At 51.9% G+C, this 15,098-nt stretch overlaps 1 protein-coding gene across 1 annotated transcript; it reads right to left on the bottom strand.

Moving 5' to 3' along the window:
- Positions 1–251: 251 nt before the first annotated feature.
- Positions 252–13,594, bottom strand: Htr6 (5-hydroxytryptamine receptor 6). Its single transcript, XM_076933508.1, has 3 exons — positions 12,208–13,594; positions 1,657–1,815; positions 252–1,463 (listed from the first exon to the last, which is right to left on the bottom strand). The coding sequence occupies exons 1-3, from the start codon at positions 12,919–12,921 to the stop codon at positions 1,020–1,022; spliced, it is 1,317 nt and encodes a 438-aa protein (XP_076789623.1). The 5' UTR covers positions 12,922–13,594; the 3' UTR covers positions 252–1,019.
- Positions 13,595–15,098: the final 1,504 nt, after the last annotated feature.

Raw genomic sequence — 15,098 nt, 5'->3', positions numbered from 1 at the left:
TTTCCCAGAATGCATGAAGCCCTGAGTTCCACCCCCAGCACCACATAACCTGGTGTGTGGCGCATCCCTGTGACCCCAGTATCTGGAAGGTAGAGGCAAGAAGATTACAAGTTCAGGGTCATCCTTGGCCACATGGGGAAGTATGAGTTACTTGAGAGTCTAGAACAAACCAAAACAAGAGGAAAAGGGGAAAGATGGGAGGGAGGGAGAGAGGGAGGGAGGGAGGGAGGGAAGATGAGAAGGCTGGGGGAAGGATGGAGGGACACTTGCTGGCCTTCCACCAGAGCTAGAACCTGGCTGACCAAGGGTTAAAGCAACAGAATTTACCACCCAATGACCCCTCACAGGTGCTGGACATACCATTCACATTGTCTTACAAGGTAATATCACTCCTATTCTCCCTTGAGACCCATGCCAAGCCCCAGAAATGCGGTATACAGCTGAGGACAGGGTCGTATTTCTGGGTGCCCGGCCTCCAGCCTAAGGTGCTCTTTAGCGTTGCAACCCCCAGCCTAGGGGTTGGCAGGTCTGAAAGTTCATCAAATGTATACTTGGGAAATGTACAAGGTTGATTCACCACACCTGCAGAGGGGTGGGCACTTTGAATATGAGAACCCCAATAGCCCATAGATGGCACTTGGAATAACAGGATTGACTTTGAATAACAGGATTGGGCCAGTCAGGAACTGGGGTGTCTAGATGGATACATTCTTCCCACCCACCGTGAGAGAAAGGGCTGAGGATGGATTGTTTTTCTGCTGGCCTGAACCACATGGCCCAGCTCTGAGACCCCCAGACACACTATACAAACCGCAAGCAACATCACACCAGAGTACCCTACAGAGGTGTTTCTGGTCACCCCTCCTGTCAAGGAGCCTGCAGCAGAAGATGGGGGCTAGCTGCGGATACCTCATGACGCTCAGCACAGTCTTAGGAGACATACCACCTCCCACTCTTAGGGAGAGTGGGCTGAGCTCTCTGGGAATGTGGCCCTCTCCGCCGGCCAGCTCTTGACCTAGTCAGTTCATGGGGGAACTGAGTGGATGCTGCTGTATCTCAGGCTCCACAGAGTCTGTGACGAAGAAGTTGACCACAGTGGTGGCCCTGGTGGGTGGCGGGGGGTCCCGGGTGGCTTCTCCGGGCAGCAGAAGCTGGGCTGTGAGCTGCAGGCCTGAGGTGCCCCCTGAAGCTGAGTCTGAATCTGAGTTTGGTGGCAGAGGCAGAGGCAGCACCTGCTGCAGGCTGAGGCCTGGTCTGGCACCGCTGTGAGAAGTCCACATGGAAGGGGAGGCGGGGCTGGCCCGGTGCTCCGGGGGACAGTGGACGCATGGCAGGAACCTGCCCAGGGCCCTCTTGAAGTCCCGCATGAAGAGCGGATAGATGATAGGATTCATGGTGCTATTGCAGTAGCCCAGCCATGTGAGGACGTCAAAGAGGCCTGGGGAGATGCAGTCACACACGGCCTGTGGAGATAAGACTCATCACACCTTGTCCCAGGCAGGGACCCAGGCTACCCCACCCAGCAGGGATAGGAAAGACACACAGACACAGGTACCACAGATGAGTCATCCTCCTTCCTCCCACCCTTGCCCAGTGAGGCATGGCGTCTCTCCGGCCAGGCCTAGACTCATTCCACCTTCACTGTCATTGTTTTACCTGAGCTATGTTGGCCACAAAGAAGGGCAGCCAGGTGACAAAGAACATGCCCAGCAGGATGCCCAGGGTCAGGCTGGCCTTCAAAGCCTTCCTGCTATGCTTGGTGGCCAGACGCCTACTGTCAGCAGACTCCATCCCCGGGCGTGGTGTCCTGGGCACCTGTGGAAAGGAAAGCCACATAAGTTGGCTGATCTTAGTCACAGACTGAACCTCTACCCTAATACTAGATGGAGTCCCAGCATACCAGCAGTTTACTGAGCCCTGATCCTTGACTGACTCCCAGCTCAAGCACTAGGCCTAACTCCAGTTCCATACTGAACTGGCTACAGACCAAGGCTGACATCAGTGCTAAGAACAGCACAGCACTGGCACTGCCCAAAGATCCTTGTGTAATGATTCTCAAGCTGAGGCTCCAGCGGGGACCTCTCTGGAGCCCTGATCCTGGCCCCACACTGCACCTTGTCTGTGTAACGTTTCGCAAGTTTGAGGTAGTTCAGGTACAGAAGAAGACAGCTCCAAGAGACCCTCCTATAATGACAATACTCAGTACATGAAGAGTCAGGTGTGGCTCCGTTAAAAGAGGACTTGCCTAGCACACGTGATGCCCTGGGTTCCACTTCTCCTACCTCACAAACTAGGTATAGGGGTATGTGCCTGGAACCCAAACAAGCTCAGAAGTTTAAGGCTGCCCTCAGCTACGAAATGACTTGAGACTGGCCTAAGCTCTCAGAGACTCAGTCTCAAAAGTAGATGGATGGAAGCTGGGTGGTGGTGGCACACGCCTTTAATCCCAACATTCGGGAGGCAGAGGTAGTCAGATCTCTTTAAGTTCAAAGCCAGCCTGATCTACAGAACGAGTTCCAGGACAGCCAAAGCTACACAGAGGAAACCTGTCTCGGAGAAACAAACAACGAACAATAAAAAATAAAAAGAGAAAAAGGTAAATAGGTAGTAGATAGGTAGCTAGATAGATGATAGGTAGGTAGACAAGTAGGCAGGCAGACAGACAGATGATAAATAGATAAATTATAGAAGATAGATAGATAGATAGATAGATAGATAGATAGATAGATAGATGATAGATAGATAGATAGATAGATAGATAGATAGATAGATAGATAGAAACACAGGCAGGCTGACAGATGATAAATAGATAAATTATAGATAGATAGATGATAGATCGATAGATAGATAGATAGATAGATAGATAGATAGAAACACAGGCAGGCTGACAGATGATAAATAGATAAATTATAGATAGATAGATAGATAGATAGATAGATAGATAGATAGATAGATAGATAGAAACACAGGCAGGCTGACAGATGATAAATAGATAAATTATAGATAGATAGATAGATAGATAGATAAATAGATAGATAGATAGATGATAGATAGATAGATAGATAGATAGGCAGGCTGACAGATGATAAATAGATGATAGATAGGCAGGCAGACAGATGACAGATAGATAGATAGATAGATAGATAGATAGATAGATAGATGATAGATAGACAGATGACATATAGATAGATAGATAGATAGATAGATAGATAGATGATAGATACATACGTACATGCATACGCAGGCTGACAGATGATAAATAGGTGATTGATAGATAGATGATAAGTAGATTGATAGGAGATAGATGGGTGATAGGTAGATGACATTCTCTACAGACAGACACACAGTACAGTAAGTCCCATCACCTTCCAAGACCTCAGCAATTCAAGGACTAGTTGTACTTGTGGAAGACCACCCACGGCAGAAGTGCGGCTTATCTGTGCAGCCCACAGAGTCTCTGCACAGTTTGCAATTATGGTTTTCCCATCATGCTCCACAAAGCAGAAGCGTTTCTTTTTGATCTGTGCAGGAAGCAAATGTTTGTGATGGTGTCCATGTGGAGTTGCTGGCTAGAATGGGCGCTGACAGGTTGCCCTGGATGACAAGCCACCCTCTGTTCCTGGACACTCCTGTTCATCATGGCATAGACAAGACTTAGTGCCACAGCCAACAGCTGCCCCCTGCCTCCGGCCCCACCCAAGAAAGAGTGGTCAAATAAACCACACACAGTCCCACTGCAAAATACAGCACAGATTTTTTTTTCTTTTTAATGAACTGGAACCAAAGAGATGGCCCAGTAGGTAAAGGTACCTAACATGACTTCAGTTCCTGGTGGAAAAGACAGAACTGAGCTGGGAATAGTGACACACACTTTTAATCCTAGCACTTGGGAGACAGAGGCAGGCAGATTTCTGTGAGTTCAAGGTCAGCCTGGTCTATGGAGTAAGAACTCCAGAATAGACAGAGCTATAGAGAGAGAGAGAGACCCTGTCTTAAACCCCTCCCCCCAAAAAACAAAAACAAAACCAAAAAACAGCTGACTGTCACAAGTTGTCCTCTGACCTTCACAGACATGCTGTGGCACATGCAGGCACACGTGTGCGCGTGCACACACAAACACACACACACACAAAACCAAATAAACACACAGTGAATAAATAAATATAATCAAAATGTTAATATAGCTGGGGCTGGGGATGTACCTCAGTTGGCACAGTGCTTGCCTGGCGTATAGGGAACTCTGGGTTCCATTCCCAGCAGTACATAAACCAGGTATGATGGGGCACGTCTGTAATCTAGCACTCAGAAGGTGAAGACACGAGGATTAGGAACTCAAGACTATCCTCTGCTACATAAGTTTGATGCCAGCCTAGTCTACATGAGACCCTGTCTCAAAAATAAATAAATAGACAAACACCCTATCTAGAAAGATCTTGTGTATTGTATGGATGCATCAACTGTCAATTTAAAAAAAAATTATTGCACATCTACCAACTAAGCCACATCCTCACCCCTAGTATTCATTCATTCATTCACTCATTCATTTGTTCATTCATTTGTTCATTCATTCATCTTCAGACAGGGACCCGGTGTTTAAGGGCACTTGCTGCTCTTGCAGAGGACCTGGGTTCAGTTCCCAGCACCCAGATCTATCAATAGCTCAAGTTCCAGGGGATCCATGACCCTCTTCAGGCCTCTGCAGGCACCAGGTATGCACGTGGTGCACAGGCGTGCATGCAAGGAAAATACCAAAACATATAAATACATCCTTTAAAAAAAAGTAAATAAATGAATAAGGGGCGTGTCGGATGGAGGGGGATGTGTCACAGAGTGAGCGTGGCAGCTGGACAGATAGCACAGACAGCGTGCCTCCATTGTGTAAACAGCACGAAAAACACAGATTCTTGAGGACCTGACACAGCACATGGAATGACATCAAGAATGCACCATTAGTGGGCGAGAGTGTCTCTTGTGAGCACTGCAGACATATGGTGCACATACAGACAAGCAAGCACCAATAGGAAGACATTTAAAAATTAAAATAAGGGGCTAGAGAGATGGCTCAGTGCTTAAGAGCACTTGTTGCTCTTGGAGAAGACCTGGGTTCAATTCCCAGCACCCACATGGCAACTCACAACCATCCATAATTCCAGTTCCAGGAGGTCCCATGCCCTCTTCTGATGTCTGTGGGTATTACGACACATGTGATGTACGTACATTCAGGTGGACAGAACACTCGTGCACACAAAATGCTTAAAGATATAAAATAAATAAGTAAATGAGTCTAAAATTTTAATTAAAATAAACACGAAAAACAAGTCACTAGTCATCCCGTCACAGATGAGGGTTGGCAAGATGGACTTGAGCCAGACCACAGGGTTTCACACCCTGGCTGGCTTCTAACAGCCGACTGGCATTGGGCAAGCTACTGGGCCTCTCCTGTCTCTTCTGTAAAACAAACAAACAAACAAACAAACAAAAAACATGCCTTGAATCCCAGTGCTTAGGAGGCAGAGGCAGGAGGATCTCTGAGTTTGAGGCCAGCCTGGTCTACAGAGTGAGTTCCAGCACAGTCAAAGACACACAGAGGAAACTCTCTCTGGAGGTAGAGGGGACACATTTCCTAGCATCCATCTCACAGGCCTACGCTAGGAAACAAAGCAACACAAACCTGTTGGAACAGCTCCGACACTGTGAGTGCTCTGTAGGCTAGCTGTCATTACTTACATTGTAAGCATCCCAGAGTTCTCACCTACTTAACAATCATGGTGCTGTTGGTGACACCAGAAAAGACTGGAAGACAGAGGTCCCCAGAGCCATCTATTTATTCTACCACCAACACTGTTGAGCACCTACTCTGTGCCAGAGCCACCTCCCCGACTCATGGAGAGTCACCTTTAGCCCTGAGATAACAGGTAGAGGCAAAATGACTTCCCCAAGGCCATTCAGCTGTGGTGGGAGCAGGCAGGACTTGAAGGAGGAGATGTTGTATTTCTAAGCCAGGTCCCCAGCTCAGCACAGCTACTCTGCAGCCGCCTCCCCCAGCAGGTATTTCTGTGACTGTCACCTCCTCCTCTGAGGAGCAAGGACGGAGGTGGAGGGAAGACTTGTCACTGAAACAGATATGCAGTTAGGAGGGAAGGGCTGGGGTGGGAGGAAGATAGGAGGAGGTAGAGGATGGGGAGATCAGGGGAGACAGGAGGGAGCCGGTGGGGAGAGGATCACCCAAAGGGAGGGGGAGGGGATAGAGGAGGAAGTCCTGGCTCACCTTCCTGTCTCTCTCTGTAAGGCTGCGTTCACACTGCAGCCTGATACTGCCCAACAATGATCTGGACTCTGTGGGATCACCCAAGAATGGATAACCCCCCACTCCCACCCCCTCGTCTATTAATCTATCTCCCTCCCTGTGTGTGTGTGTGTGTGTGTGTGCGCGCGCGCACATGTGCGTGTGCATGCGTGTGTGTGTGTGTGTGTGTGTGTGTGTGTGTGTGTGTGCGCGCGCGTGTATGTGTAGACAGGGCCTCACTGTCATCCTCGATTTCCTGGAACACCCTAAGTCAGTCATGCTGGCCTCATATGGCCTCAAGCTCACAGCAATCCTCCTGCCTCAGCCTTTCTCCCCTGCTGAAATAACAAACATACACTTCCACGCCTCTGTTGTTTTTTTCTCCTCCCTTCCCACAACACCCTGGCTTGGCATCCTCCCGCAGAGATACCTTTGCCTGATTAAATCTCCCTGCTCTCCCAGGTCTAAGCATAACTCCTATCTCACAGCCCCTAGGAATGCTAGCAAGACCTGGTGGGAACCACTGCGCCAGCAGCAGGGTTTTTTTTTAGAGCCCAGTTTCACACAGAGGCATATGTGGATCAGCAGAGAGATGTCGTGCTGGCCAGCTCCTACATTGCTCATGCCAGGGACTGGGGGCCTGTTCCCGCCTCCCTTCCTCCTGCAGGGAGCTAGAGGCTGCACTGGCAAAGGAAGAGGAGAGGAAAGAGGCGGATCCCAGAAGGGAAGAGGCCCCATGCAGCCTTCTCTGTATCTGTCCGCACCATTACTGTGGATCTGAGCTCTGAGACCGTCTCCGGCTCCAGGCTGTCTGTCCATTCGTTTGAAACAGGATCTCACTATGTAGCGCTGGGTGGCCTGGAACTCACTACATAAATCAGGGTGGCCTTAAACTCACAGATTGACCTGTCTCTGCCTCCCGAGGTTGAGTGCTGGAATTAAAGGTGTGTACCACCATGCCTGGGGAGCTGCCTCTCTGGATAGACCAGCTCAAGAGAAACAGAAACAAAACCTAAGAGGACAGGCTTGCCATGGCACACACAAGCCCCCAAAGGCAGGCACTCAGGAAACAAGGCCACAAGCGGCTTTGAAAGGCAGGTAGTGGAGGGTCTGATGCTTCAGCAGCCAAGAGAACAGGCTCTGGGCTGGATGGACGGTTCAGCAGTCTAGAGCATGCTCTGCTCTTGCCAAGGACTGCAGTTCAGTTCCAAGCACCCACATCTAGTAACTCCCAACTGCTCCACTCCAGACCCAGGGGACTGAACACCTCTGGCCTCTGAAGACATCTGCACTCACAAGCATGTGCATGTGTGCACAGGTACACAATTAAAAATAAAATATGGTTGTTAAAAGAGAACAAGTCCAGGCAGTGGTGGCACACTCTTATGATCCCAGCACTTGGAAGGCAGAGGCAAGTGGATCTCTGTGAGTTCCAGGCCCCCAGGACTACATAGAGAGACTCTGTCTCAACCTCCTGCCTCCCGAAAAAATGGGGGCAAGGGGAGAGATAAGAACAGGCTTGCCGGGCGGTGGTGGCGCACGCCCTTAATCCCAGCACTTGGGAGGCAGAGGCAGGCAGATTTCTGAGTTTGAGGCCAGCCTGGTCTACAGAGTGAGTTCCAGGACAGCCAGGGCTATACAGAGAAACCCTGTCTCGAAAAACAAAAAACAAAAACAAACAAACAAACAAAATGAACAGGCTTTCCAGCAGGTGTTCAGTCAGTGGCGGGAGAGGAGAGAGGTATGGAATAGACACACCTCTAGCTTGAGAACCAGGTGGATCATCTTGTTGCCAAGGTAGGATGACTTTGGGGACAGAAGGGATGTCTTCCAAACTTTGGCTTCAGGGTCCACTGTGCCTTCTCTGTCTTGGCCTTCAGCTATACACAGAACATGACTTTGGGGGTGTAACAACTGGTATAAATTTAAGCAGGGCAGGACCTCTCCATAGGTTTAAAAAAAAAAAAAAAAAAAAGCTTCTGCACACAGTAGGTAGCTCCTACACACAGTAGGTTCTCAATGCATGTCACTGATTGGGCTAACAAATTCATGTTGTGAAAAGCTTAGGACCCGAGCCATTCCATATATGAGTGAGCCCACAGGGAGGGACAGTAAGCACCCGCGTGGGACACAGCTCTCCGAAGCTCTGTGTCCATTTCCTTCCCACCACAAACGCAGGCTGGGAGGCTGGGAGAGGCGCCATATGGCTCTGGATGCTGGTACTAGGACAGCAAACATGACAAGCTCTTGCCCTCTTAAAGCCCGATTCCTACCCAAGAAGGTCCATCAGCCAATCATCCGTCCACTGGAAGCAGCAGGCCTGGAGGGATGTACTAGCCTGGGACCTAGCCTGGGAGGGTAGCACTTCCTACACAGAAGCCTAAAAACAGAAACCAGAAGGTGGGACAGAAGTTGAGGAAGGACTATGTGGGAAGGAAAGAGGGGACAGCTGGTGCAAAGGTCCTGAGACAGGAAAGTGCTTGATGCTCAAGGAATAGCCAGGAGGCCAGTGTGGCGGAAAGGAAGAGCACCCGAGGGAAAGGTGGGTAACGTAGATGTGGATCACGGAGTCTCAGGACGAGAGCTGTAAGGCCAACAGAGCACAGCTCTAACTGATGGGGACCTGTCAGTTAGAAGGTTACTATAATAACCCAGGCATCCATAACAGGACTCAGCCCAGGATGCAGTGGTACCCTGCCTGGATATGTGTCACAGGTAGAGAAGACAGGACTGGGTACCTAGTGTAAGCATCCAGGCTGCCTCCAGAGCTCCTGGCCTGTGAGACCAGAAAAAGGAGGTCACCGTTCACTGACATGGAGAAGACCCTGAGGGCCAAGTCTGGAGTCTGGAAAGATCAGAGTTCCATCTATATTTGGTTGGGCAGGGCTTGGCCTAGCAGCACCTAAGCAGCACTTCCAGGCGTGAGACAAAACAAAACCACTACAGAGAGAATGCTGGGAAAGAGCGAGAGAGAGTCAGGTCAGAGCCCCTGGGTGCAGACTGGGCTGCAGATCAATGCTTGGGGACCCGAGAAGCAGCCAATAGGGGGCGTGCATGATAAATGTCACTGAGCAAGCGTCGCTTAGCCACACCTGCTCTCTCTGAGCCTCAGTTTACCTATCATCAAGCAAGGCTGAGAGAGAGAGAGTGTGTTGCTCACTCGGCAGGGGTTTTGGAGACAACGCTTGGTGCTGGACACAGTGTGCTCGAGTCAATGCTATGGCTGTGGGAGGAGGCTCCTGCGCAGGCCCTGAGGTCTCCAAGTGCCATCCTGGTACCAGCTGATTTACTTCACCAAAAGAACATCTGCGTCGGGGTCCTGCTGAGACCAGGGCTCCGGACAGCCCAGCTTCTAACATCCTTGATCTCTGGTACAGAGTGTCCTCGAGGATGGGCGTTCAGATGCAGGTGAACATTTTAAAAACTCACAGAGCCAGTGGGAAGGTGTAGAAGGTGAAGGCCCTGCATAGTGCCTGACTAGACCTCTAGCTCCCACATGGTGGGAGAAGAGAACAGACTCCTGAACCTTGACTTCTGTCCTACTATGGCACACACATGTGCACACTCACAAACACACACGAACATAGTGATGATGATGATGATGATGATGATGATGATGATAATATAAGAAGAAGAAGAAGAGGAGGAAGAGGAGGAGGAGGAGGAAGAGCAAGTGAATCTCTGTGAGTTCAAGGCCAGCCTGGTCTACAGACTGAGTTCCAGGACAGCCAGGGCACAGAGAAACCCTGTCTTGAAACCCTTCCCCAAACAACAACAATAATAATAATAATAATAATAATAATAATAATAATAATAATAATTTTTAAATACTAACATAGAATGTGAGCTGCAAGCTGTCCTCCGGCAAGAGAGAACATGTTCTTTGTTCTTAATAACCCTCTCCTAACTCACAATGAGAAAGCTAGCCTCAGGTTCCGGGCATAACAGACGAAAGTTCTTCAGTGACATTGCTGGGCCCCTCTGACATCCCTGTCCTGTGTTTCCTGTGATTGCCGGTGGCAGGGGTTACTGGCTTTTCTTTTCTGGAAGAGATAGGAACTTTTCTTTCTGAACACATTTGTGGAAGTAAAAAGATAGGGGGAGGAGAGATACCCCACCCTCACCCCCAGGCCATTCTCTTTCCTTTACAAAATCTCCGAGAGCAAGGGTGGAACTCAGTGGTGGACCCTGGAGGGCCTGTGCCACAGTTGATCGATAGCTTCAAGAACCCAGGAGCTTCCATGTGGATTTAATATTGTTTTTCTGTGTGTGTGTGTGTGTGTGTGTGTGTGTGTGTGTTCACACTTGCATGCTCACCCTCACATGCACAGAATCCAAGAGACAGAACCCAGTGCCTTGGAGTCCTGAGTGTTTGTGGAATGCCTGGCTTGTTATGTGACTACCAGGAGACTCAGATATTATCTGTTTACATCACCAACACTGACTTGTAGGTCACTCAGTTTGGGGGTTCCTGGGGAGAAGCCACCATGCTTTGAGGCCAAGAAATTCACACAAGTGCAGTCACCCCTTACCCTCAGGCCAACAAATGGGAAAGTCAATAAAAAACAGGAGCAAATCACCAAGCAAGAGTGAAGTCTTTACAAAAAAAAAAAAAAGATAATACCAGCGGTGATGATGGTAGCAGGCCTTTAGTCCCAGCACTCGGGAGGCAGAGGCAGGCAGATCTCTGTGAGTTCAAGGCCAGTGTGCTCTACAGAACAAGTTTCAGGACAGCCAGAGGAGGAACCCTTGAAAAACCAAAAGAAAATACCAAAGTTCTAAGGAAAGAGTGTGGAAGGCCCACATCCATCCTGACTGTGTCAGGACCACTGACAGCCTGGGAACAGAGAAGCCTGCAGCCAGGACTCCTGTCCACTCCAGACACCGCTGTCCTGGGTGACTGGACCTTGGAAGATCAAGTCTCCCTCATGGCATTGCAGCCCAGCTGCAGGAGGCTACTATCTTTCCACCTCACCCAAGTTCCTTGATGCTCAGTGACCCCAAGGCCACCAACCTCCATGAACCTCCTTCACCTGAGGCTTTGGGATGTCCTTGCAGAGAGTAGCTGGGACCTTAAACTAAGCCAGGGGCTTAGTTTAGAGACCTAAGTCTCAGGAGCTCAAGCCTTGGGCGCATACATCTCACTGGCCAGGGTGGACCTCAGCCAGGAGCCCAGCGTGACCTGTATGTCACGAGCAGCCGTGCTTGCTTGAGCTAAGGGGCCTGCCCCATTCACAGGTAATTATTGAGCTATGCGTACTGGGGGGGGGGTTCAAAAGTGACCTAGCCTCACACAGCCCCCAAGCCAGGGAGCCAGCCATGGCAACAGCATCAGGGAGGCAATGGACCTTCAGACCCGGAAGTCAGGGTCAGCCTAGGAAGAATGGGCTGAAAGGAAGTCAGCAAGAGCAGCTCCAGGCAGAAGCACTGAGGCAGAGGGAACAGCAAACGCAAAGACCTTAAGCCAGACATGATGGTGCACACCTATAGTACCAACAACTTGGGAGGCAGAAGCAGGAAGATCACCAGTTCGAGATCGCCCTCGGCTACATAGTGAGTCTGGGCTTTTGCCTTGTGAGAGGCAACAGTGGCTTAGGCTAGGGATGGAGAGCAAAGGCATGCTTGCTTATTTAGAAGGCAGGACCAACAGGCCCAGAGAAAAGAGTGTGAAAATGAGGGAGAGAGAATGCTTTCTAAGTTTTCCACATGTGATACAGGATGGGGCCTCCTCCATACCCAGCTCACCACAGTCCGCACATCCCACCACAGTCAGAGCCTGAAATTCATCAGAAAAGCATAACCACCGGCCTTGCAGGATTAGCAGCAAGCGCTTACTATGAGGCAGTCACCCAGTGGTTTCCTAATGTGGTTTATTTCTCCTCATCCCGAAAGCCAGGTCTCCCAAACCCACTCCCGGGTACCTGCAAGGTTTCCAAGGCCTGACCAGCGGTGCCCGTGGTGAGCGAGGCCACTTGCACCGCCTGTTTGCGGGCAGCCAGCAGGATCCTGCAGTAGGTGAAGCAGATGGCACCCGAAGGCAGGAAAAAGGTGACGCTGGACGCCACGAGGACATAAGGCAGGCTGGCCAATAGGCGGCATTGGCCGGGGGCAGGTGTTCGAGCTTTGCCCAGTTCGTGCCAACCCAGCAAGAGGGGCAGGAAGGAGGCCAGCGCCGCGAGGCTCCAGGCACCCAGGATGAGCGTCAGGGCACGCGGGGCTGTCATGCGCAGCTTGTAGCGCAGCGGCGAGAGGATGAGCAGGTAGCGGTCCAGGCTGATGAGGCAGAGGTTGAGAATGGAGGCGCTGCAGCACATCACGTCGAAGGCGGTCCAAAGCAGACAGAGGCCGCGAGCTAGCACCCAGCGCCCATACAGCGCGTTCAGCATGGCTGGGGGCATCACCACCAACCCCACCATCAGATCCGACGTGAAGAGCGACACCAGGAAGAAATTAGACGTGTTGCGCAGCGCGGGCTGCGTACAGATGAGCACGATCAGCAGCGAATTGGCGGCTGCCGTCAGCACAATGACCACGCACAGCGCGGCGGCCACCCAACCGCTGCCCCCTGGGGCAAGCGGTGGCCCAGGGCCCCAGGCTGGGGTGCTACTGTTGACAGGGCCGGGCTCTGGAACCATGGGGACTGGGGTTGAGGACCAGGACGGGATATAGTGAATGCAGATACAGGGTGAAGCCAAAGGAAGAGAAAGGCAACTGGGTTAAAAACTGCACCTCAGTGGAGTAGGTGGCAAAAGGGGGTTCTTAGGTCACCCAACAGCAATTACAAGAGGTCGGGGAGGGATTGTAGGGGCGCCTCCTATGGCAGGGCCACCTGGAGTACTCAGGTAAGAAGTTTGGGGAGGGGTACTGATGCGCCCAGTCAATGAAAGTTAGGTTGGGGCTGGATGAGAGCCTTGGGATGGGACAGAGCCACCGGGGATGCCATAAAATGGAGGTGGAGCTCCTGCCCAGAGGCACAGCTGGGGAGGTGGGAGCAGGAGGCGAACTCCCGCCTTCCGGCCGGAGCAGTCTCTCTAAGGAGGGTGGGCGTGTGAGTACGCTAGATCACGAGCTGTCGCGCGTGGGGGTCGCAATGGGGTGGCCCAAGAGCAGGAGCGCAGCTCAGCGGCGGAAAGCAGGTCTCCTTTCTCCCTGAGGCACCGCGGGATCCCGGGTACCGGAGGCCGCGGACCGGGCCGGGCCAGACCTGGCCGGGGAGACAGGGCTGGCAGAGGAGCGCAGCGCGGCGCTCCGCCCTCTCGGCCGCGCCGGCTCGCCTGGCCGCCTCCCGCCCGCGCTCCCTACCTGGGCGCTCGCGGGTGATCCGCTGCCGGCGACTGCGGCAAGCGCCGCGGGGCTGGAGACTACAGGCGGCGGCTGGTGGCGCGGCGGGCATAGGGCTCCCGAGCCGGGGGAGACAGCGCGCAGGAGCCCGCGACGCTTCAGCCACGCGCGGTCCCGGAGGCTCCGAGCGTGCGCCCCGCCCCGCGGTGGGCGGGCAGAGCCGAGCCCCTCTAGCTGGCGAGCCGGGTCGTGGTACCCTAGGCCTGGAGAAGGATGCTCCGAGCGCTCCCGGGCGCCCGCAGCCCCCACACCTCCGCCTGCGACTCCCCTGCCCACATGTAGTGATGGCGCAGGCAGAAGTCAAGGAAGGGGGGACGTGACCTGTAAGTACCCGGAGATTGCTCCCCAATGGGGGTCGAGCCACTCACTGTGAGAATCACCACGCTTTCAAGAGGAGTCAGCTGGGAAATACCGAGCAAGTCGTTTGAGATCCCTCTGAGCCTCAGTTGCTGGATCTGATACCAATGGGTAAATAATTTCTGCCACTCCACCTTTGAGTCACCCCCCGCCGGCTCTCCAACAACACCGAGTGGTTTTGGCGAAGGCCCCCCTCCTTGACCTGTTGACGCTCCAAATCTCGGTGTGAGAGATTTGGGGATCTCCAAGCCATTGGAAGGGTAGTCTCTGTAAACAGGGGCAGGGCATAGCGCCCCCTAGAGATGACCAAGTTTTCTTCACACCTAGTAGGTACCAGGTGCTGCTCTGGACCCTCTGGACACTACATGAGATGATGCTTCTCATCTGTGAACGTCCTTTCTAGCCGAAGGAAACGGGCAAGAAACGGGCAAAGGGGTTGGAGAGATGGCTCAGTGGTTTCGGGCACTGACTGCTCTCCCAGAGGTCCTGAGTTCAATTCCCAGCAACCACACGGTGGCTCACATCCATCTGTAATGGGATCTGATGCCCTCTTCTGGTGTGTCTGAAGACAGCTACAGTGTAGTCACATACATAAAATAAATAATTCTTTTAAAAAAAGAAAAAAGAAACGGGCAAAGAAAACGTAAAAGTGATCATTTCTAAAGGGAAACAAGGAGGAGAAAAAGGAGGGAGAGGAGGAGGGGGAAAACAGGGAAGAAGAGGAGGAGAAAGAGGAGAGAAAAATGTACAGCACTATGAAGAGACCCTGGTGGGTGTCTTCTCCGAAATGGAAATACCTCCCACTTAGAAGAGCCCGCTGCATTCATGGCCTTTGTTTGTCCTGGAATATCTCCACCCAGACTCCCACCCCAACTATAAAGCCAGAATACACATTCCAGAAATATATATGCCAGAGAGAAGGTGTTAAGCTGAGGCCCAGAGCGGACAAAAGCCTCTGCAGAGGTCTCCAGCACCAGGCAACCAAGAGGGAAGTGGGGCTGAGACCCGCCGGGTGCCCAAGGCAGAAGGAGACCACATCAGGTGCTCAAGATGCCTCCTGTCCCAATCCGCAGAGCAACCGTATCCACTCACACCAGAGGTGGGTGGAGCCTGC

Source organism: Arvicanthis niloticus, chromosome 5 (genome assembly GCF_011762505.2).
Source record: "Arvicanthis niloticus isolate mArvNil1 chromosome 5, mArvNil1.pat.X, whole genome shotgun sequence".
NCBI classification, from domain to species: domain Eukaryota; kingdom Metazoa; phylum Chordata; class Mammalia; order Rodentia; family Muridae; genus Arvicanthis; species Arvicanthis niloticus.
Note: the sequence above shows the minus strand (reverse complement) of the source record. Positions and strands in the feature narration are given on the sequence as shown.